Here is a 22217-nt window from a genome sequence, read left to right as displayed (position 1 = left end):
CAGACCGGGCATCAGTGAATCATGCTTCCATAGTTAAATTAAATGCATTATGGGGTAAAACCTTAAATGAACTTAATTGCCACCTGCACCCACTTGATAGTATTTCAAAAGGCTGCAGGTTGGCACTTAAGTCCCTGCAGACAGAAAGGAGCAGCCTTATTGGGAGTGACTGCATAGCAGGCAACATTGTCTTACAAATAGACAAACTCAGGTATTGAGATGGAAAGGGTGACCCCAAAAATTTTATTTCCTTTCTACTTAATGAAAATTTACAGAAGGGCCTTATTCCACAGTATAGGGGAAATCGTTTGCATGTGTTTTTCCATACTTGTGGAATATTGGTCCTTCATTATGACCAAATATTACCATTTTTAAAATCCCCTGCCCTTTCCTCTGGATCGCTGATAAGTTGCCTGCACAGTGAATTCAATAGTGAAACTGGGAAGAAACAACTTTTTGTTATGGGTATGGTAGGGAAACTGCTGACAAGCCCTTGGATGAAAAAATTTTACATTGCGCCTGGTGCGCAAGCTGTTTCTCATCTTGGGGCTATCACAGTCATTAAAGAAGTTCTAGCCCAAGTAGATCAATGCCTTAATAATTCCTTCATTATTTTCACAAGAAACCTAGACTTCTTTGGTGAAATCCTTGATGTTAATGATCCCATACTGGAGGTTCTTTTGCTCTGCCCTCAAGATAAGGAAGTTGAAAACATGATAAAAGCTAGTTTGTCTTCTATTGCAGAAACTATCAATAGGCAGTTTAAAAGGTATCTTTGTATGAATGTGTCTGAGCTGATGAGCACACAGACAGAATCTGCTAGGCTACATAACATGGATTCTGAAGAGGCGATTGGCATGTTTAGTGCAGCCAAGAAAAAAGCACCTAATGCAACGATGTGCTACATGTCCTCTAGAATCCGTTCCCTAAAGAACAGAACTGTAGCCTATCTAGATTCTCTGAGTGCCTCAGATATGACTGAAAGGGTGACTTGGGCCATTGGTGTCTCTCGCAGTAGGAGGCAGGCTAATCGAGTGAGGACGTCAGAGGTGACTAAGGAGATTGCTCTGAGGGCGGAGCAAAAAAAACAGGAGACAGAACAGAAAGAAAGAAAGAAAATTGAAAAACTTTTAAGACAAGACAATTACATTGACAAGATTAAGGAACTGATTACTAACTTGACTGAACAGACTTGGATGGATGTGCAGGAATTGTTATCTGGAAATGTTATAGACAGGTTGATATGCCACTATTGGTACAGTCCAGGCCCTGTATTATATAGAGGCAGGGTAAAGGGACTGAAAAAAGGAATGAAAGATGTATATTTGGTAAAATATTGGCTGGATGATGATGACCAGAGTAGAGGGGTTGACTATGACATGAGCAAGTATCAGCTTGCCTGTGACATACTGTTCAAAGACTTGACATTACTGTAGAATAGTATTTGTTAACATCAAGGATTTTTCCCTACCCATTGACAAAAATGTTCCAGTTTCACTTCTGTCTGACAAACAGGGATTCTTTATAATAGGGTGGAAAAACAATAGGGGGGGGGGTAAATCTGTTAGCTAATCATTAGTGACTAATACATTTCAATAAAATAAATACTTTTATAAAATTTTCAAACTGTAAAGAATAGTAAACTAAAAGTTTATGTCATTAATTTTAAACATATTATATACTATTATAAAATTCACTAGAGGTAACCATAGCCCTAACCTTTTTCTACTATATGTTTTAAGCTTTAAAATATAAAATATTTAAAATAAAATAGTACCTTAATAAAAAAAGATGTAAATAAAACTATCGAATTATAAAGAATGATCATTGAAAATTTTTTTTTTAACAGAAAAGTAAAGCCCCTCTTTCTGTAATTTTATAACAAAACATTTGTGTTGGGATTGTTTTTGTTAATTTGATTATTATTCATTTCCTTCATGTAACTATAACTTTTGAAATGATTAAACCTACATATTGTTTACAATTGTTTTCCCATTGCATCACATGTAATACAGCAAAGTTTAAAATGAATAATGATCATGACTTACTAACATACTAAGTGTTTCTCTAGTCCTCCCAGTAGATCTGAAATAACACCAGTTGTTGTGTACTACTTGTCATTCCCATTTTTAATATTGCGTTTATTTTTTTTTTCTAGCACACTATTTTGTTTTATATCATCTAATAAAAAAAAAGCTAATTAACTATTTTTCTTAGCTATTTTTACTATCACTAATGATATGTGGTACATCATCACTTTTTATATAACGTTCCTTGTTAAAATTTATTTTATTGATAGTTCATAAAGAATTAATTTAAATTATGTTTAATGTAAAGCCATAACTTTAAAATTAAAATATTTAATAATTTTTATAAACAATATTATTAGTTTTATAAAATTGTCTTCACTTCAAGTTTGTGACTGTAAAGATATGTAAACTTTCCTTTTTATATTTATGTGTACCATTAAAAATTAAGTTTTTTCAAACACAAATCATCATATATCCTATTAACCTTTCATCAATCAAACATTAAACTCTCATAAAAAAAACTTTTTTTTCAAATCCATTTATTATTAACCCTTCATTAAATTAAACATTAAACTTTTCATAAATTCATATGTGCCTTATACTTTCATGATGGTGTCTAAATTCCCACATGTGCCTTATACTTTCATGATGGTGTCTAAATTCCCACATGTGCCTTATACTTTCATGATGGTGTCCTTCAACTCCTTGCATGTCATCAGAGTCCCTTCGGCAACATTTACTTAATCATCATCCAGTACATACTAACTTGCATGTCATCAGAGTCACTTGGCTCCATTTACTTATTCATCATCCAGCACATACTAACTTGCATGACATCAGAGTCACTACGGCACCAACAAATTAACCACCATTGACTTCATCATCATTCTATGCTGCTTACTTGCATGATATCTGCTTTGCTACGCTTCTAACACAAAGAAGCCACCATTTACTTTATCGTCATTCATCACTGACTAATTTGCATGTCATCGAGTCCCTACGTCACTAACAAACCACCATTGGCTTCATCATCAGTTGGTCGAACTTAATTTCTATGTTATCACATTCATCTTCTACGTTATCAGCACAATCCAGCAATCATTTATGCCTTGCCATCTTACCATGCTATACTTCAAAATTAACATCATATTATCAATTGTCAAGAAACATTTATGTAAGTAATTAATTTTTTTTTCTATGCAAAATGATTTAAAGTTTTTATTCTTTTTTTCTTTAAATATACAAAAATAATATACATGTAGCTAAAGATATATTTGTTCATCACATCTAAAGTTTTATCTTTATCTTGGTGTTGTTTTTAGATGTGATATAAAAATGAGTGAGATAGTATGCTTTATTGATTTCATAAAACCTCACTTAGTGTTGAGTGAAAATGCGTTTAAAAAATTTGTAAAAAATTAGCCATTTGGCATATAGAAATAATCTATATATAACTGGAAAGCTGAGGACAAGTGCTTCACTTATCTGTTATCAACATTTTGTTAAAATAGAAATATAAGAACATTTTATTACAAAAATAAAAAATGATAACCTCATATTGAGTTGGTTAAAATAAAAAAAATAAAAAATATATAAATATATATATATAAACTGTATAAAACAATAAAATACTTTTATTAAGCACACCTTAAGCTTTATTTTGATATATAGATTATAGCAAAGTGATAAAAATTAACGAAATGGTACTCATTTTTGTTCATTTTTTCATAAAATGTTGTGCCATGGTTTCCCATTGCTTCAATGTTAAGTGAAAACGCGCCAAAATTTTATTTATTTTTTTATCTATTGGACTCATACTAACATTCTATACCTCATTGGAAAGCTCAGAACAAGATCTTTAATAAAATATTATCCAAATTTAAAAAAAATATTTTTACACAATTTTGTAACATACCTATGTAGAACTAACTAGTTAGATTGACTTGATCTAGATCTAGATCTAGTTAAGACTAAGACTAAGACTAAGACTAAGACTGCTTTATTGATCCTTACAGAAATTTGTTGTGATTACAAGGACTCGTTTCTCATATAAAGACAACACAACAGAAAAATACACATAAATACAACAGACAACATAAAGAGTTCATTCAGCGACTACACACAGGTATCTTGGTGCATTTCATGTTCCCTGATCAATGAGTGGCGGTGATAGAGTCTGACCGAGTGAGGTACGAACGAGTTTTTGTACCGCTCCGTTCTTGTTTTGATTGACAGCAGTCGCCCACTTCGCGACGACCTGGCGTAGTTCTGATGGAGCGGGTGGCCGTTGTCTTCCAAGATTTTTTCGATTTTTCTTAGGCACGTTTGTTCAAAAAGTTCCTTTAAATGTGGTAATGTTGTGAGTGTAATTTTTGATGCTTTTTTAATGATGTTTTCTAGACGTTGCAACAGTTTAGATGAGGCGTTGCCTTGCCAACAACTTATTCCGTATGTTAGCAGATTTTGTACTGTCGCGCCGTAAAATGTCTCAAGGATCTTCTTGTTTAATTTAAAACTGTTGAGTTTGTATAGAAAAAAGAGTCGCTGGGCTGTTTTCTTTGTCAGAGTTCCAAGGTGGTCTTCCCATGAAAGCTTGTTGTTGATGATAATGCCTAGATATTTATATGCCTTTACTTGTTCTATAGATGTAGTGTTTATTTGCAGTTCACGTATAGTTTGTTTTTTCTTTCTAAAATCTATTATAAGTTCTTTAGTTTTTGTTACATTCAGTTCTAGAAAGTTGTCGGTGCACCAGTTTGTAAACTCTTCTATCGAGCTTCGATACTGAGTTTCGTCTCCTGAAATAAGACCGACTATGGCAGTATCATCAGCGAATTTAATGAGTTTAACTGAGTCATAGATGCTTCTTATGTCATTAGTGTAAAGAGTGTATAGCACAGGAGAAAGTACACAACCTTGTGGAGCACCCGTACATAGTACTCGAGTTGACGATTTGGTGTTGTTGACTTTAACATACTGGGGCCGTTGGGTTAAAAAGTTTAGAACCCATGCTTGCAAGTAAGGGCTTACATTTAAGTTACTCAGTTTGTTTATCATTAGATGTGGCTGTATGGTATTGAAAGCCGAGGAGAAATCTACGAAGAGGACTCGTGCATATGTTTTGGGTATATCGAGATGCTTATAAAGCTGGTCCAAAAGCAATAGAATGGCATCCTCAGTTCCTCTAGCTGCTTTGTATGCAAATTGGTGAGGGTCTAGGCTGTTATTGACTTTTGCTACAAGTTGTTTAAGAATATATTTTTCAAAACATTTCATAACAATAGGTGTTAGTGCTACTGGGCGGAAATCATTTAAGCAATCTATTTTTGGTTTCTTAGGCACTGGTATGATTTCTGAAGTTTTCCAGATGTTTGGAATTACGCACGTTTGCAATGACTGGTTAAAGATATGACAGAAGATAGAAGAAATTTGCTCCGCACATAGCTTGATCAGCTTGCCACTAATTTTGTCCGGTCCAGAAGCTTTTGTTACGTCTACTCTCTTAAATAACAATGTCACTTCATCCTCCGTTACAAAATTGACGTAGGGCTCTTGTTTTCCTTTGGACAGAGTGTTGAAAAGTTCTTTGTGTAGTTCAACAAAATCTTCTTTGTCAAAACGAGAATAGAAATAATTTAGTTCGTTGGCGAATTTCTCATCATCAGCCACTAAAATTTGTTTTCGTTTTGAGGCGCAGCCTGTTATTTTCTTTAATCCCTCCCAGCATTGTTTTGAGTTGTTCTTTGCAAAGAAATTCTCAATTTTTTCTTTGTATGTTTTTTTCCCTTCAATTATTGCTTTTCTCAGTTTATTTTTAGCATTTATAAACTCTTCGTTGCTAGCCTTATACTTTGTTTTCTTTTCAGTAATAAGGTGTTTGATTTTTTTGGTCATCCAGGGCTTATTGTTTCCATAGACTTGTATTGTTTTTGTTGGAATTGTTAACTCCTCGCAGAATGATAGATATGAGGTAACAGTTTCTGTTAGTTCGTTTATGTCTGGACAGTTCTCAATAAAGATTTCCCAGTTAGTTTTCTCAACGCATCCTCGTAGTTTTTCTACAGCCTCTTCAGACCACATCTTGACCGTTTTTATAACTCTCTTTGTAGTTTTAAGAGTAGGTTTGTAATTTGGTATAAGATGGAGTAATACATGGTCAGATTCTCCAAGTGGGAACAAACTTTTACATTTGTAAGCCTGCTTAATGTTTACGTAGCATTTGTCGAGCGTTCTGCCCTGCCTTGTGGGGAGGGAGACATACTGGCAATAGTTTGACAGTGTGTTGTCAATATTTAGGTTGTTGAAATCTCCAGTAGTAGTAGTAGTTTATTATACATTATAAGGCTTGTCTTTGAGTCCCAAGATTAGAGAGGAATGCTTGTATTTCCCATGACTGTGCAACCCCAGCTGTGACCTATATATTTTGCCACATCCAGGGCAAGCATAACCATTGTCTGCAGGTGGTTGATTTAGATTTTTTTTTTGCCATCTGCATTTGTCCTTGGCAGCGGATTTTATTTTTGTCTCAAATGTGTATCCCGTGGCCTTCGTGATAGACTTCTAGCTGTCTCGTTCTGAGGCCGCCTGCAACCAGGTGCTCTCTTCTATGTCAGCTAAGGAAAGTTGACACTTAAGCTGGTGTTTGAAGCGTTTCCGTGGAGCACCTCTGTTACGTTGACCACCTTTTACTTCATTAAAAAAGACTGCCTTTGTCATACGTTCATCTCCCATACGGGATACGTGCCCTGCCCAGCGTAACTGTCAGACCATAAGAAGTCCCTCTATACTGTCTATACTGGCGTTTACAAGGACATCACTGTTTGTAGTGCAGTCTTAACACCGTATGTCCATGATGGAGCACAAGCATCTTTGGTGAAAGCGCTCAAGAAGTCTTAGTTGTTTTCTGTATAGTGTCCATGTCTCAGAGTCATACAGAAGGGTTGAGAGAACCACCGCCTGGTAGACATTGATATTTGTAGGCAGGTGGAGCAATTTGTTCCGCCAAACTCTTGCCTGAAGGCATCCAAAAGCGCTACTGGCCCTGGCCAGACGGTTATCAACTTCCCTTGAAAGTGAGGTGTTATTTGACATAATACTACCTAGATATGTGAAGTGGTCTACATTTATAGTACCATTTTATAATTAATATTGTTATAATATAGAATATCCTAGATCCTAGAGATTTAGTAGAGGTAGTCTAAGGTCACTATGGAGATTTAGTTACAGTTAGTGTATGAGATTAAGAGTCTTATTAAAATTAATATTGTTTGTCTACAATAATAAAATAATCATTTCATATCACCAACAGAAAGAGAGACCTGACAACCCAGCAAGTCCGACACTTCGTTTTTCAAATTAAGGACACAGAATAGAGGTACTTACAGAGCTTTTGTAGTTACAAAATAGGTATATGAAGAAATAACCTGTGGTTAGCACAGCCTTTGCCCGCTTGTAGTAAGTGGGCTCATGACCGGAGTCTGGACACTATGTATGTGGCACAACCCAATCTAAAAATGGTTGCTGCCTTTGAGGAACCTTGAGACAAGACTTGGGTTGAAGAGATTTTGATCCATATCTGGCCTTAAGAGAAATACTTTCTAACAGTCAAATGAATAATGGAGAGCATTACAAGCACTCTGATTTCCTAATTGACTTTTTCAAAGGCTACAAATGTGTATCCGGTTTTAAAAGAAAAAGTTCTGAAATATATCTTGCCTTTTCAAAATTAATATTTATATAACGTTACTTTTTCAGCATTAAATTGAAAAAATAGGAACAGATGTGGCACAGTGTCTCAGATTAAAATTAACAACCAGGAACAGATGATCTGTCATCTCGGTTGGGGGGGCTAGGTATGCATATGTTAAAAGTTTAGGAAATGCTGGTGTAGATCTATTTGAAAATTTAATTACATGACTGATCCAAACTTATTGATACAGCTATAGATGCTTAATATAATCTTTGTTTTTCTTTTTTTCTCTGAATACTAATAGCTCTGATGTACTGTTACATAAAAATGATTATGCTTTGTTTTAAATATTTATGTATTTAATTATACTTCAATGTTTATAGAACACATTTTTTGTTTTTGGATAGAACAACACATTAACAATATATTTTTTTAAATTTACAGCTGCAATATATATGGATCCATCAATCAGGTTAAGCATTTTTATTTTATTTAATTATTTTCTTTAAAGCACAATATTTCATACTGTTTTTCATAATTGTAAATTATTTTTAATGTACCGGTATTTAAAAAAATTAACCTGTAATTTATAACAAAACATTAAGCATAATTGATAATCTTTGTTTACCTTTATTTACTTATTTAACTTGTTTATTTCTTATAACATAAGTGATACTTATGCCAGATACATTAGGTGTTGAACCTTTTTACAAAGCTTATATCTGCCTGTATGTTATGTCTGACACCCGATCTTGGATTAAGCTGAACTTTTTCACAATTATTTCTTTTACCTGATAATACAACAATCAAAAAAAAAATTTAACAAATTTAGTAAAATAACTATTGGTAATTTATTATTTTGTTTCATATCTTGAATGAGGGAAAGAAATTGTTCCGTTACTTGACTGAAGTGGTGGTATAAATTGAATGTCCCCTTTATAGGTTGCCCCTCTAAATGGAAACAAACATACAATCTTCCAGTCATAAGTACCTCACTAGCAGACTGGTTAGCACCTCAGCCCAAGGAGGCATGAGCCTGGATACTAGTTTGAATTCAGGTCATTCCCTTTTTTTTTTAAATGCCTTTAAAAATCAATGACAGTAACATCCACCCTGGTCCAGATAAGTGTCATAGCATACTGAGAAAGCTAAAAGCATGAAATAATTCTAAAAAAAAACATTGGTAAATTTATTATTAAACGTACAGATTTATTGTTGTTGTTCAATATTACAATAATTTCTTATTATAATTTATTATAATTATAATCTATTAGAAATTTGATTACATGACTGATCCAAACTAATTGATACAATTACACTTCGTTTAAGCTTTTTTTTTTCAAACCATTTTTGTTTTTACAATTTTAACATTAAGATCAATAGTAACTCAACACATGCATGGTTGCAGTGCTAGTCATTAAGTGTTGAAGAGTCATGTTTTTTTTAAATTTATTTTTTTAAGCATTTCAATAGTACCTAGTTTCAGACCTTGGCAATACATGGAACAGATGATGTACATGTCATTTGTTTCTTTGGCTGATTAGGGTGTCATGCTGCTAGCACAATGGCCCACTGTCTTTACTTTCCCCAAAAAATTTCAGGTAACCATTAGAGATGAGTGAACTCAGGTGCATCCTTAAATTCCTGAAATTCAAAATCAATCAGATTGGAACCTAAGATCCCTCTGTTTAGAAGCTAAGTGCTTTTTAGCTTAATAGCTTATGAAATATATTAAGTTTAAATATTTGTAAACCTGCTTTCTTTGTCTACATCTTTACAAAGAGATTCAATTCAAATATTGCTAAGAGTTTGCCCTCCTGATCCAAGTGAAAAAGACTTTGCACCATGAGTTCTGGATGTTAACACTGCAGACAATGCCATTATTCTTCACACAAAGCCAGAGCCCAAAATTTTCAGCCTTGACAATGTAGCAGATGCTGACACCACACAGGTTGGTCACAGTAAAGAATGAAATTTTATCCTTAACCTTTAACCTTTAACAAAAAAAAAAAGAAATGAATTAGAATGTTTTATCTAAGTTTTTGATGTTAGAAACTACTTTTCCTTTAATATTCCTTTTTAATGTGAAAAATTTAAATTGTGTGAATGCTTGGTCCAGACAGTAGTAGAGCAACTTAGTTTATACAATTAAAAACAAATGTTCACTCTATTAAATTTTTATTTGCAACAATTCTATCAAAATTTCTGAGCTGTCTTAATAAGTCTATCTATATAATTCAGTGTTGCAAGCAGGAAAAAATCATGTATGATGAAAATGTGTATATTTATATATACACAAGAGATATGATTTACAGTAGACAAATAGAATAGGTTTAGTTTTGAAGAATTGAAGATTTCCTTCTTCTTCTAGCCAGCTTTTTGTTGCTGAGCTGTAAGCTCTTTTGCGATCTGTGCCAAGGAAAAATTAGAATGTTTTTTTTAGCTGTTCCACACTGCCATACTGAGTGTTGGTTATGAGAGGTTGTTGTAATATTGTCTGCCGAAGGTGAATTAGATTGGAGCATTCAAAGAAGATATGATTGACAGTTTCAAGAGGGCGCAATGTTTGCGGAGGGGTTGGTGGGTCTGGTTTATTCTGTTATGGTGAAAATGTAAAGCTTTGTGTCCTGTTCTAAGTTGAAAGAAAGTAGATAGCTGTTTTAAGGGGAGGAAATTGATACTGTTTAGATAAAGTTTGTTTTTGCATGGTCATGCAATTGCTTGCTAACATTGAGTTTTGAGTGTGGCAATTAAATGGTCTGTTGGGTTTTTCCATGGATATTCATTTCCCATGATGCCTATGTTACCAAAGATCTATTGTAATGTCACAGTGATGTTAAAATTCAACATTATATAAGATAAGATAATGTTTATTGATCCAATCTAATGGAAATTCAGTTTGACTACAATTGACATCCTCAGCGTAACTACTGTACTGTATAGGTTATCAAGATTTCTTGGGCTAGATGAGTCTGTTAAGACAATAATCTCTGATAGTGATAGTTGTTATAGACTTTGTTTCTTACTGTCTGGAAAGCTATAGAGATTGCATCCATTTCAGCTTCAATATTTGACCAATGCTTTCCACATTTTACATTTATCCTAAAGTGTTTATTTCGGGAAAGACCTGGAGGACACTTAAGACCATCATTTATAATGGCTTTGAAGAATGAAGTGTATATGTGGATAGCTATTTTTGGATAGCTTTCTATTGATTCTAGGGTACCTGTATCCAATTGGTTAGGTTATTGCTTATTAATTTTATCTTTTAGATTTGAAGATAAAATTCAAGATATTATTCAAACATTTCTTTTTCATTTCCAGGAAGCTATGTTTTCACTAGTTGGTAAAAAGATTATTGAAGATTGTTTAAATGGCTACAATGGATCCATATTAGCTTAGTAAGTCATGAAATCTAATTTATTGAAGGTATTTAGAAGATGGAGTGATAAATACATCATTGTCTAGTAGTGTTTGTCAAGTCTTAGCTCTTTCCTCTTAAGCTTCAATAATTTTTTTTTTATACAAAGACTCTGTCAGGGGCAGTGGTAGAGGTTTGTACACTGTACACTTACATTTCACTCTCTCTATTGTTAACATTTTATTTGTTTTGCACTTTCTTAGTGGCCAGACTGGCTCAGGAAAAAGTTTTACTATGTTTGGTAAGTGTTCTTTCATCATTAAAAAAAAATAAATCTTGGCATTTATGATATTGTATTATTTTTTTTGTTACAACGAATATTAATTTAAAAAATGACCTTAAATTAAATAGATTTTCTGAAGGAGGCACGGTGGCTAAGCGGTAAAGTGCTTGGCTTCCAAACAAGTGTTCAAATCCTGGTGAAGACTGGGATTTTTAATTTTGGGATCTTCAGGCGTCCACCCAGCTCTAATGGGTATCCAACATTAGTTGGGAAAAGTAAATGTGATTGGTCATTGTGCTGGCCGGATGACACCCTAAATAACTATAGGCCACAGAATCAGATGACCTTTACATCATCTGCCCTATAGACCACAAGGTCTTAAAGGGGAATTAGATTTTATGAGTTCTTTGGCCAGCATTTCTCAAGTAGGGAGACATGACATGCATACAAAAGGGAAAGCTTTTTTTCAAAGGACAAAATATTAGTTATATTTTAATTGTAGTTATAAATATCTATATTTGAATATATTGATCTAGTAAAAATTGCATGTTTAAGAAAAACATTTAACAGAGAAATTTATTTTAAATCTTTTTTTTTTTATTAAAGGTCCCTCTGAGAACTTGGAAAGCTCTCAGCTTCGTGGTGTGATTCCCTGAAGTTTGGAGTATCTCTTTAGTGTAATAGCTCACCAACAAGATGTAACTTTCTTTTATTGTATACAATTGTTTTTATAAGGTTTAACTGGTGTAATGAAACCATTAGATTTAAATGTTTCCTTTTTTTTTTCTGCCCCACTTTTGTTTAAAACACGAATCATAACATTTTTTTAATTCTCTTCACAGCATGGCAGTAAAAAACAGTTTTTGTGTCGCTGCTCCTTTTTAGAAATCTATCAAGAGCAAATCTTTGATCTTTGGATACAGCTTCACAAGGTATTTGCTTATGTGAGAATATGAACAAAGGTGTCTTTGTAGATGGACTCATTGAGCAAGTTATCTGCAACCCAAGAGATGCTTATCAGGTATTAAAGCCATCATTGAGTTAATTCTAGTTTTACACATTTTTGTTTTTTGTAAGATTTTTCTTGATAATAATATGCCTGAATTGAGTTTTAAAGGAATGGAACATACTTTGTTGTCTTCAGTTAATAATCAAGGGCTGGTTGAATCGTAGAGTAGCTCCTACTTCCATGAACAGAGAGGGTTCGGGCTCTCATGCTGTTTTTACAGTTAAAATAGAGTCAAAGGTATAGTTTTTATTTCAATTAAATGTTAATGTTAATTAAAACATGTACACTTAATGTACAAATAGACATTTATTTTGTCTGTGTTTAACTACTAGGAGGAAGTAGGTTGTTTCCAAAAAAAGCAATATATCACAGATAAATCTAATTGATCTGGCAGGATCAGAGAGACAGAAAGCTACCAACACTGACAGCACTTGGCTCAAAGTAATTCTTCATTTTCTTTAGGAGTAGAAGAAAGTTATAATATTAATTTCTGATAATTGCTCATGAAATAGTCTATGATAGAAAACTAATGTCAAAATGGATTCTAGCTGAATTTTATGTTTTTGCTAAAGTTACTTATATTCTGTGAAATTTTACAAAGGAAATGTTTGGTAAGCTAAGTTTAAATGTTTCAATAGAGATAAACGAAAAAAAAAGTATAGTTTCTTAACTTTGATAATAAAAATCATGCAAGTAATAATTGAGCATAAAATTAATTTTATATATTAAATGTACATTTTTGACTTGCTACTAGCCTATGAAAATAATAAATTTACTAGATAATTAATTCGTTCTAGTCTTAAAAGTGTTAAAGTAATGCAATCAAACCAAAATGAGCTTGGGTGTAAGCTGTAATCTTTCAAATTCCTTTAGGGATACACATTTTTTAAAATCAGGTACTAATATTTTAAAATTTTTAATAATACATTTCTTGTTATTTTAATTAGATGCTTCAAAACTTAAATATTTAAAAAGAGGTTGAATTGGTCAAGAAGTATACTGAAAAAAAAATTTACTCAAATATTTTATTATTTTATTTTATCTTAAAACACAGGAGGCTAGAAACATCAATAAGTCCCTCTCTGTCTTAGGGAATGTCATCATGTCTCTGAGCTATGGAAAAAAACGTCACATCCCTTACAGAAACTCCAAATTAACATTTTTGTTGAGGGTTAGTGCTGGCTCAATGAATTTAGTTTGTTTGATGAATATATGTTTACATTGTTATAAGTGTTTTATAAAAAAAAAGAAACAACACCTTCTGGATTTCAAAACTAAGAGGCTGTTAATGATGTTAGACTATATTTTCATGTCACTAACTCAGAATAAACTTTTTGTATAGGATTCAATTGGTGGAAAAACAAAGACAAGAATGATAGCCTGTGTTCATCCAGACTCCAGGTAGTTCAAGTAGAAGTACTAATGACTCTAATATTGCTCAATAGTTTTGTTTACTTTCTTTTTCCTAATCTCATATACACATACTTACATCTATATTTAATTGTGCAGGTGTTGTCTAGAAACATTATACACTTGAAAGTTTGCCAAAAGTGCCAAACAAAAGAAAAATAAGGTATGACTTTAATCAGATCTATTTTTTTTTACTGTGAAGTGAATAGAATGTATTCAATTGATAAATGAATTATGCAATTCCATGCATCAGGCTGTTGTAATTAAAGACATTCACAGCAATAATCAAGAACTTCAAATTGAAATTAGTCAAAACAACTAATCGAAACTATGCACAGTTCACCTGGGCCAGAGATAAGACCGAATGTTGTTACCGCACCAGGTAAACTGTTCTTCTATTTCATATTTATTAAGTGCTATTTTTACTTTTTTCAAAAACTCTACCATAGGACGATCCATAGCCCATTTGAGAAAGGAAGAGGGTTGGGCATAGGGCTAGCTACCCTACCCTTTTAAAACAACCACTAACTATAGAAACACAAAATAGCAAATCAACAGAAGTCATGGACCTGGGAAAAGATGGACCTCCAGCTGGAAGTCCAGAGACACCAGGAAGCTGACAGGCCAAAGACCATCATCTCTACCAGGACCACCACCACCATCGGTCCTTGAAACGTCCGGACCATGTATGAGACTGGGAAGATAGTGCAAGTGGCGGCTGAAATGAAAAGGTTCAACCTCACCATTGTAGGAATCAGCGAGTCACGATGGACTGGTTCCAGGCAGAAATTACTGATTTTGGGTGAGCTACTTTTATACTCAGGGCATGAGTGGGAGGCTACACACACTCAGGAAGTAGCCCTGATGCTTTCTCAGTGAGCTCAGAAAGCATTTATTGGTTGGGATGCGCATGGGCCACGAATAATAACCTCTTTCCACACAGTGAAGAAGAGAATTAACTTAGACCTTAGATATTGTCCAATGCTACACCCCCAGTAAAGAGGAGGAGAAGGATAATTTTTACAACAGGCAGACTACGATCATATATGACAGACCTGAAAAGAACATCCTCATCATAATGGGTGACTTCAATGCTCTCATAGGATATAAGTAGATCATGTGAAAGCATAGACTAGGTGGAACAAAAATGGAGAAAGATTTGAAGATATCCGGGTTTTGATGGGTCCGATTTTCCCCCCCTCCGGGTTTGCCTTCTACAATTTTGTAAAAATCCAGGGTTTTAGTTGATTTAGATTTTTTCGAAATTTCTGGTCATTTTCCCCCGTTAATTTTAGTTTGTTAGTTCCGATCGCGCGAGCCGCCATTTTTAAACAAAATCGACCAGTCTCATATCTCGCTATTCGCGAGACTTTCACTTTGCATGCGCACTAAGCTTTATTTACCGGTACAGTATTTTTTTTTTTAAGTGACAAAAAAGTGTAAACATTCTAGATCTATAGAGAATTTCTAGATCTACGGAACGCGCCTCGAATCGGCTCGATTTAGAGTCTAGATCTATTTCTATGATCAATCTAGATCTGATCTATACTGTAAAGTCTTGTATTTAGTATAGATATAGTCTAGAATAGTCTAGATCTACTCGCGTACCTAGCGGCTAGTCCTAGATCTAGAAATAGAAAGAAAAAAAAATTCACGAGTGAGAAAATTTTTTTTTTTCCCGTGTTTTATATTTTAAAATTTGTATAGGTTCCATATAGACATAGAGCCTTAGCCTATGTCTACAGTATTATAGAAGTAGGATCTAGATTTAGGATATTTATATCGTTTTTAGATCAGAACTAGAATCAATGATTGAAGAATTAAATTAGTAAGTTTGCATTCGCCTGAAGGCTAGAAAAAATAGATTGATTGGTCAATAGATTTATAGTTTTTTTTTTATACAAATAAATTATAATTATGTATAGGCAGTCCAGCACATTCTAGCCATCTAGGTCTACATTTAAATATTAGAAACTAAATCTTAATGTTCATTTTGGAGTAGATCTGTACTAAATCTCAAAATCAATTTTATCTTGTTGCAATAGATTTACAGGTCCATGCGTGTACATTGATGGAATCAGTTTTATCAATGTTGATTAAAGTAGGCTGCTTCAAAAGAATAATGAGGGAAAAAATGTTAAGAGAGAAACATCATTTAAAATAACTGTGTGTTGGGGGGGGGGGGGTTACAAACATTGTTAATATAAAATTGTACTAAATCCTCTTAACTTGTATTACAAGCTTTATCAATAAATACACACAAACTCTATTTATTATAATGATAAGCTTACTAATTACATATTTAAAACATGGGGGGGCATATTATGATACAGATCTAGGTAGTAATTTAATACTGTTCTTCTTTCGTAAAATTTTGGTGCTTAAATTTTATATGCGGTACGTTTCAGGGTTGGTAAAGTTTGGGGTTTATGATTTCAGGGTTTGTAAAATTTGGAAATTCTGGTTTCAGGGTTTACTTGGTCTCATGGGTGGCACCCCTGGTGCCACAAGCAACTTGGTGATAGGAGCAGTTGTTGCTTCAGATCATCATCTTCTGATCGCCAGAGTGAGACTGAAGCTGAAGAAGAGTTGGACTGGAGTGTCCAGCCAATGCCAACACTACAACACCATTGTTCTGAAAGACTGCGAAAATGGTAAGAGTTCAAGGTCATTTTATCAAATAAGTTCCAGCTCCTAAAAGAGCTGCTTGAAGAGGAAACAGTAGAAAATAGACGTGGCAGAAAGTGTACATGCCAAGAAGTACTAGAGTCCAAGTCATAAACACACAAGGAGTGGATTTCAACAGAAACTCTTCAGATGATAAAAGAAAGAAGAGAGAAGAAAGCAGGCATGAACAACAGTAAAACAAGAGCAGCAAAAGGAAAAGCACAAAAAAGAATATGCTGAAATAGATAGGAATGCCAAGCATAGCATAAGAACAGACAGGAGGAACTACAATGAAGCATGGCAAAAGCAGAAGAAACAGCCCTTCAGAACAGTACCAAACAGCCCTTCAGAACAGTACCAATGACCTGTACTAAGTCATCAAAATCTGGAAAATTTGCTAAGCCAGAGAGACAAGTAAATGGCAAGAATGGTGAAGTGATATCACAAAGAGATGGATCGAGGATTTCCAGGAGGCTACTTAACAGATCTACTCATGCAAACTCACCACAGAGATACCACCAGCTGCAAGAGGCCTGCCTATCAAGTGCAGTGCACCCACTAAGAAAGAGATTTGCAGCGCAATCAAGCAATTGAAGAATGACAGATCTGCAGGACCTGACAGCATCCCAATGTGAAGTAACCATACCCCTCTTCGTCAAGATATGGGAAAAAGAAGTGCCACCAGAGTGGAAGGAGAGCTACCTCATCAAACTCCCCAAGAAATGTGATTTTAGTTCCTGCTCCAACTATCAAGGGATAATACTGCTGTCCATGCCAGGTAAAGTGTTTAACTGCATTCTGCTTAACTGAATGAAAGCTGGATTTTGTAAGGAGAGATCATGCACAGATCAGGTAGCGACGCTACAAATCATTCTGGAACAGTCCATGAAATGGAACTCCCCTCTCTCTGTCAGTTCTGTAGACTATGAGAAGATGTTTGACAGCATGGACAGGCAGACCCTCTGGAGATTACTGAGACAGTATGGAGTGCCTGAAAAAATTACAAATATCATCCGGAAGTCATATTAGGGGATGACTGGCAGAAGTTGCTGTTCAGAAGTGGAATAGTATACAGTGGACACTGGAAGAAGCTAGACGACCTTGACATTGCAGATGACCTGGCACTTCTTTCTCACACACAACAGCAGATACAAGAGAAGATAAGCATCATTTCGGACAGTGCAGCTAGAATGGGCCTTACATAAACGATTTACCAAATTGCATTAGTTCAGGAACAAAAGTCAGATTATTTGCAAATGATTGCATAGTATATAGAACAATAAAAACACAAGATACAGAAATTTTACAAAGAGAATTAGTTGAATTACAGAAATGGGAATCAAATTGGAGCATGTCTTTCCACCCAGAAAAATGTCAGTTATTAAGAGAAACAAAAAAACTAAAACAATTTAATTCCACTTTTCTTATTCATGATAAACCAGTAACACTGACTAAAAATGCAAAATACTAGGTGTTATAATAAATGAAGAACTGTCATGGAATCTCCATATTGATGAAACTATAAAAAAAATCAAACAAAGCATTAGGGTTTATTAAAAGAAATTTCTATAAATCAAATAAGAACATAAAACTAAAATATTACTTAACCTTTGTTAGACCAATAATAGAATATGCATCCTCTGTTTGGGACCCCTTATCTCAAGAAAACATTAAGAAACTGGAACAGACACAAAATAGAGCAGTGAGATTCATAACAAACGAATATTCACATTTGACTAGAGTAACACCTTTAGTAAAATCACTAAATTTAGAAAGCCTTCAGGATAAAAGACTCAAAAGTAAAGTAGCAATTATACATAAAACGCTAAACCATAATCTTCAAAGACAAAAACAAAATTTAATAAAATACTCAGAAAGACACAAAGATAAAGGCACATTCCTCATCCCATATGCCAGGACAAATTTGTGCAAATGCTCCTTCTTCCCTAGTGCTATTAGAGCACTGAATGGGTTGCCTGAGTTAGCCATGAAAACCAGTGACTTGGCAGAATTTAAGTCATTGGTTAATATGCATGACTGAATGCATAACGCGTCGGACATAATCATCTTCTTTACAACTATCATATTGTATATAAAAGTCAAGAAAATTAGAAGCTATGTATGTCTTTTTTAGGATTTATTGTGAGCATTTTTTTTTCTTTTGATTTTTTTCATTTCTTTTCATTGAAATATTTTTAAAAAACCATTGTTTTCCCAAATAAAAATCAACAAACATTTAAATGTGTACTTATCACTTGTGAAATTGTCTCCACCAGCCAGCATACTGCCCTCCAGCCAACAGACTTTAACAAATTTTGTATTTTTGACTTATGCATGTGCTCTTTCTGTAAGCAGTGGACAATTTTCATGCTATGTTCTCCACTGGACTCAATCTCTTAGCTCTAGAATAAACCCTTGCCTTACTTTCTACATGTTTTCTCCAGAATGACACTTCCATCATCCTTTAGTAACAGCATTTTTTTTTGTTGGATCAACTTTCCCATCATTAATATTTTGAAACTAATTTTTCTTTATTCTTCCTCCTGTATAATCATATTCGGTTTTGAAGTAGCATCTGTATCATATAAGATAAGAAGATATACGTTTCAATAACTTACAAATGAATGTTGAATAGTTTCCCTTTGTTAAACATCAGGATTTGTTTCTTTCACCATGTTTTACCAAGTTTGAGGTCTTTGAAGCAAGGAGCTTACATTTTCTTCTTCTGCTTTTTCTGATAGGTGGAACATTGGATAATAATCTCAAGATTGCTGTTTCCACTGTTTTAAAGGTGTTATTTATAAGGTTTGTGTAAATATGTATAATTATAATACAAAAGAATTCTGAGCTAGCCAGGAAAACCAGTGACTTGGCAGAATTTAAGACAATTTAAGTCATTGGTTAATATGCATGACTAAATGCATGACGCATTGGATGTAATCATCTTCTTTTTTGAAGTAACTTCTGTATTATATAAGATAAGTAAGATAAGATAATTCTTATTAAATCTGGATCATAAAATATATTCTAGATCTAGAGACTAGTCTCTAAATCTAGATTTAACTTTTCCATAGTAGGAGAGTTTTCATTTTTTATTTTGTTATCTGAAACTAAAATAACTTTTGGTCCTTTAATGATTATTTAATTTTATTAAAAAGGACTTACATTTCTCCTTAATTCTTTACCATTCATAACATTTTTTTAATAACAAAAAGGTTATTGAAGTGAAATCATAACAGGCTAGTGAATGATGAACATGCCAAGTTAATAATTCCATCAGATGTTGAAAATAATTATGGCAAGAAATATTTGAACCTGTGCCTCGTACTAGACCTAACCATCTGTCTAAAAATTAAACAAACTTATGTTAACATTAAATATAACTTTTGTTTTTTGCTTCTCTGAAACATATATATGCTCATTAAAAGACCATATGTGTACTATACAATAGGCCAAACTCATGCACTCTAACAAGTCTAAATCTCTGCTAGTAAGTTAAATATGTTTTACATAATCAATTTTTACCTTTTTACTTCAGATCTCCAAAAATAGAGGATTTGAATCTTTCTTTCAAAGATTATCAAAAAATCTTTTTACAGGAGGATTCATTTAAGGTAGGTTGAACTTGAAAAAAAACCTGTGCTCATAAAGTGAAAATAAGATATAAGATATCATGTATATACATTTTTTTTTTAATTGAATTAGGGGTCGGTGAAAAACTGTCTATTTTTATTTATTAACAGAAATTGTATGCTGTCATTAGTAAACTTCAACAAGAAAATCAAAACTTGCTGGAAAAGTTGAACTTTATGAATCACTTAGAGGTTTGTTAGTGATAGCTAAAATAAATTAGCACTTTTCATTTAAAGTTTTATAAAACCAATATTTATGTATTGTACGATAATAATAAGGCTTGTCTTCGAGTCCAAAGATTAGTAAGGAATGCAGTATTTCCCGTGGCTCCTCAGCCCCAGCTGTGATTTAAATATTTTGCCACATCCATGGCAAGCATAACCATTGTTTGCAGGTGGTCGATTTGGATTTTCTTTTCGCCGTCTGTGTTTGTCCTCGGCAGCGGATTTTCTTTTGGTCTCAAATGTGTATCCTGCGGCCTTTGTGAGTGACCTCCAGCTGTCTCATTCTGAGGCCGCATGTAACCAGGTGCTCTGTTCTATGTCAGCTAAGGAAAGTTGACCCCTAAGCTGGTCTTTGAAGCATTTTTGTAGGGCGCCTTTGTTACCTTTTAGCTCACCAAAAAAGACTGTCTTTGGCATATGTTTGTCTCCCATATGGGATAACAATAGACTTAAAATGAGTTCTTTGTTGGCGCAGCAGCTTTTAAAATGGATAAATAAACAAATGACATTTAACAAATCAAAGCAGCACTAGGGTACTTAAGTATAAAGTTAATAACATTTGGTGAAGCATAAGCTCTTAAATCATTGAGTTCTGAACTGCCAACATTGACCAGGTACTAAGCTAACATCTGACTGTGCCATACAGGTCCCCCCAGAAAAAAAAGCTTCCAAGCCAGTAGAGTTATTTTGGTCTGTAGACCTGTATTGTTACCCAGGGTAATGTCAGAGCCTATCTTTGTTTCACCAGATTTTGTTCACTTTTTTCTGCCAGCAATTATTGTGCTTATGTTATATGTCATGTTTCATTTGTTTTAGGAGGCCTGGTAAATGCTAGCCCTCCAAGCCGGGGGTCCCGGGTTCAACTCTTGGTGAAGACTGGAATTTTTCATTTCAGGATCTTTGGGCGCCTTAATTGGTACCTGACATTAAGTGGCGAAAAGTAAAGGCTGTTAGTCATCATGCAGGCCTTGTGACACTCTTGTTAACTGTGGGCCACAGAAACAGATAACCCTATATTTCACTAAGGGGAACTTTACTGACAATACTTTTTTATTTGTTTAACATTTAAGCTTCAAACACCATTTACGTTACCTATTAAAAGAATCCCACTTTGTAAACTTTTCTATTTAAACGTTAAAATGGTTAAAGTCCACCTGATAAAGATGTAAAGAAAGATGATTTCAAGTGATGATTGTCTCACACCACTCTCTCAAACTTAAAAGATGTTGCATTGTTTTCAATTTTTTAGGTAACAAATACAAGAGTTTTCTTTAAAATTATCTATTGATAATGCTTAATTTTTTTTATTAAGTTTAAGGACCACAGCTGCTCCAAGCCCCCAGCAGTAGACTGCATCAGTGAAGGAGAAGAGGAGGAGGAAAGCAATTTATCTTTAACAACTGAAAAAAGAGACATTGATATCCAGACGGACATGAACACTGCAAATGGTTTAGATGAGATAAGAAAATGTGCGATGGATAAGCTTGAAATCAGTCAAGATAGGAAAAGCATGGACCTAGTGAAACAAGAGAAATGTGTTCAACAGAATAATGACCAGCCGAAACGTGAAGAAGAACTTTTAAAAGATAAGCTGGATGAATTGTTCTCTAAATAGAAATCGCTGTCATGACAAAGGGATAGTAAAACAGACATAGAGAAAAAACTATTGGAAAGTAAGGTCCGTGAGCTTGAGGAGAAACTCCTGGTGATAAGCCCAGAGATGTTTGAACAGGAAATACAGACAGATTTATTTTTAGAACCAGTCACTACAAGACAAGATGGAGGAGGAAATAAACACAATGAAAGCTTGACTAGCCCTAAGTTCAGAACATTGCAGTATAATAAAGGTTGATACAGAAGTCAAAGTGTAAAAAATAGAAAATATGCAAACTAAGTTACAAATGGAGTAAA

At 33.9% G+C, this 22217-nt stretch overlaps 1 protein-coding gene across 8 annotated transcripts in view; it reads left to right on the top strand.

Moving 5' to 3' along the window:
- Nucleotides 1-434: 434 nt before the first annotated feature.
- Nucleotides 435-22217, top strand: part of LOC129924414 (uncharacterized) — a 31842-nt gene continuing 10059 nt past the window's right edge. For 2 of the 8 annotated variants that reach the window (XR_008776342.1, XM_056018645.1), the window contains exons 1-9: nt 12508-12609; nt 12705-12813; nt 13427-13543; nt 13715-13773; nt 13882-13945; nt 14036-14164; nt 19136-19254; nt 19988-20063; nt 20193-20273. Coding sequence is in view for 2 of the 8 variants with exons in the window: in XM_056018645.1 (XP_055874620.1) it covers nt 14147-14164; nt 19136-19254; nt 19988-20063; nt 20193-20273 (294 nt within the window). In the remaining 6 variants the exon portion in view is untranslated. The other 6 variants (XM_056018646.1, XR_008776337.1, XR_008776340.1 and 3 more) reach the window with 6 other exon arrangements.

This window comes from Biomphalaria glabrata, chromosome 2 (genome assembly GCF_947242115.1).
Source record: "Biomphalaria glabrata chromosome 2, xgBioGlab47.1, whole genome shotgun sequence".
NCBI classification, from domain to species: Eukaryota; Metazoa; Mollusca; class Gastropoda; family Planorbidae; genus Biomphalaria; species Biomphalaria glabrata.
This window is presented reverse-complemented; position numbering and strand designations above follow the sequence as displayed.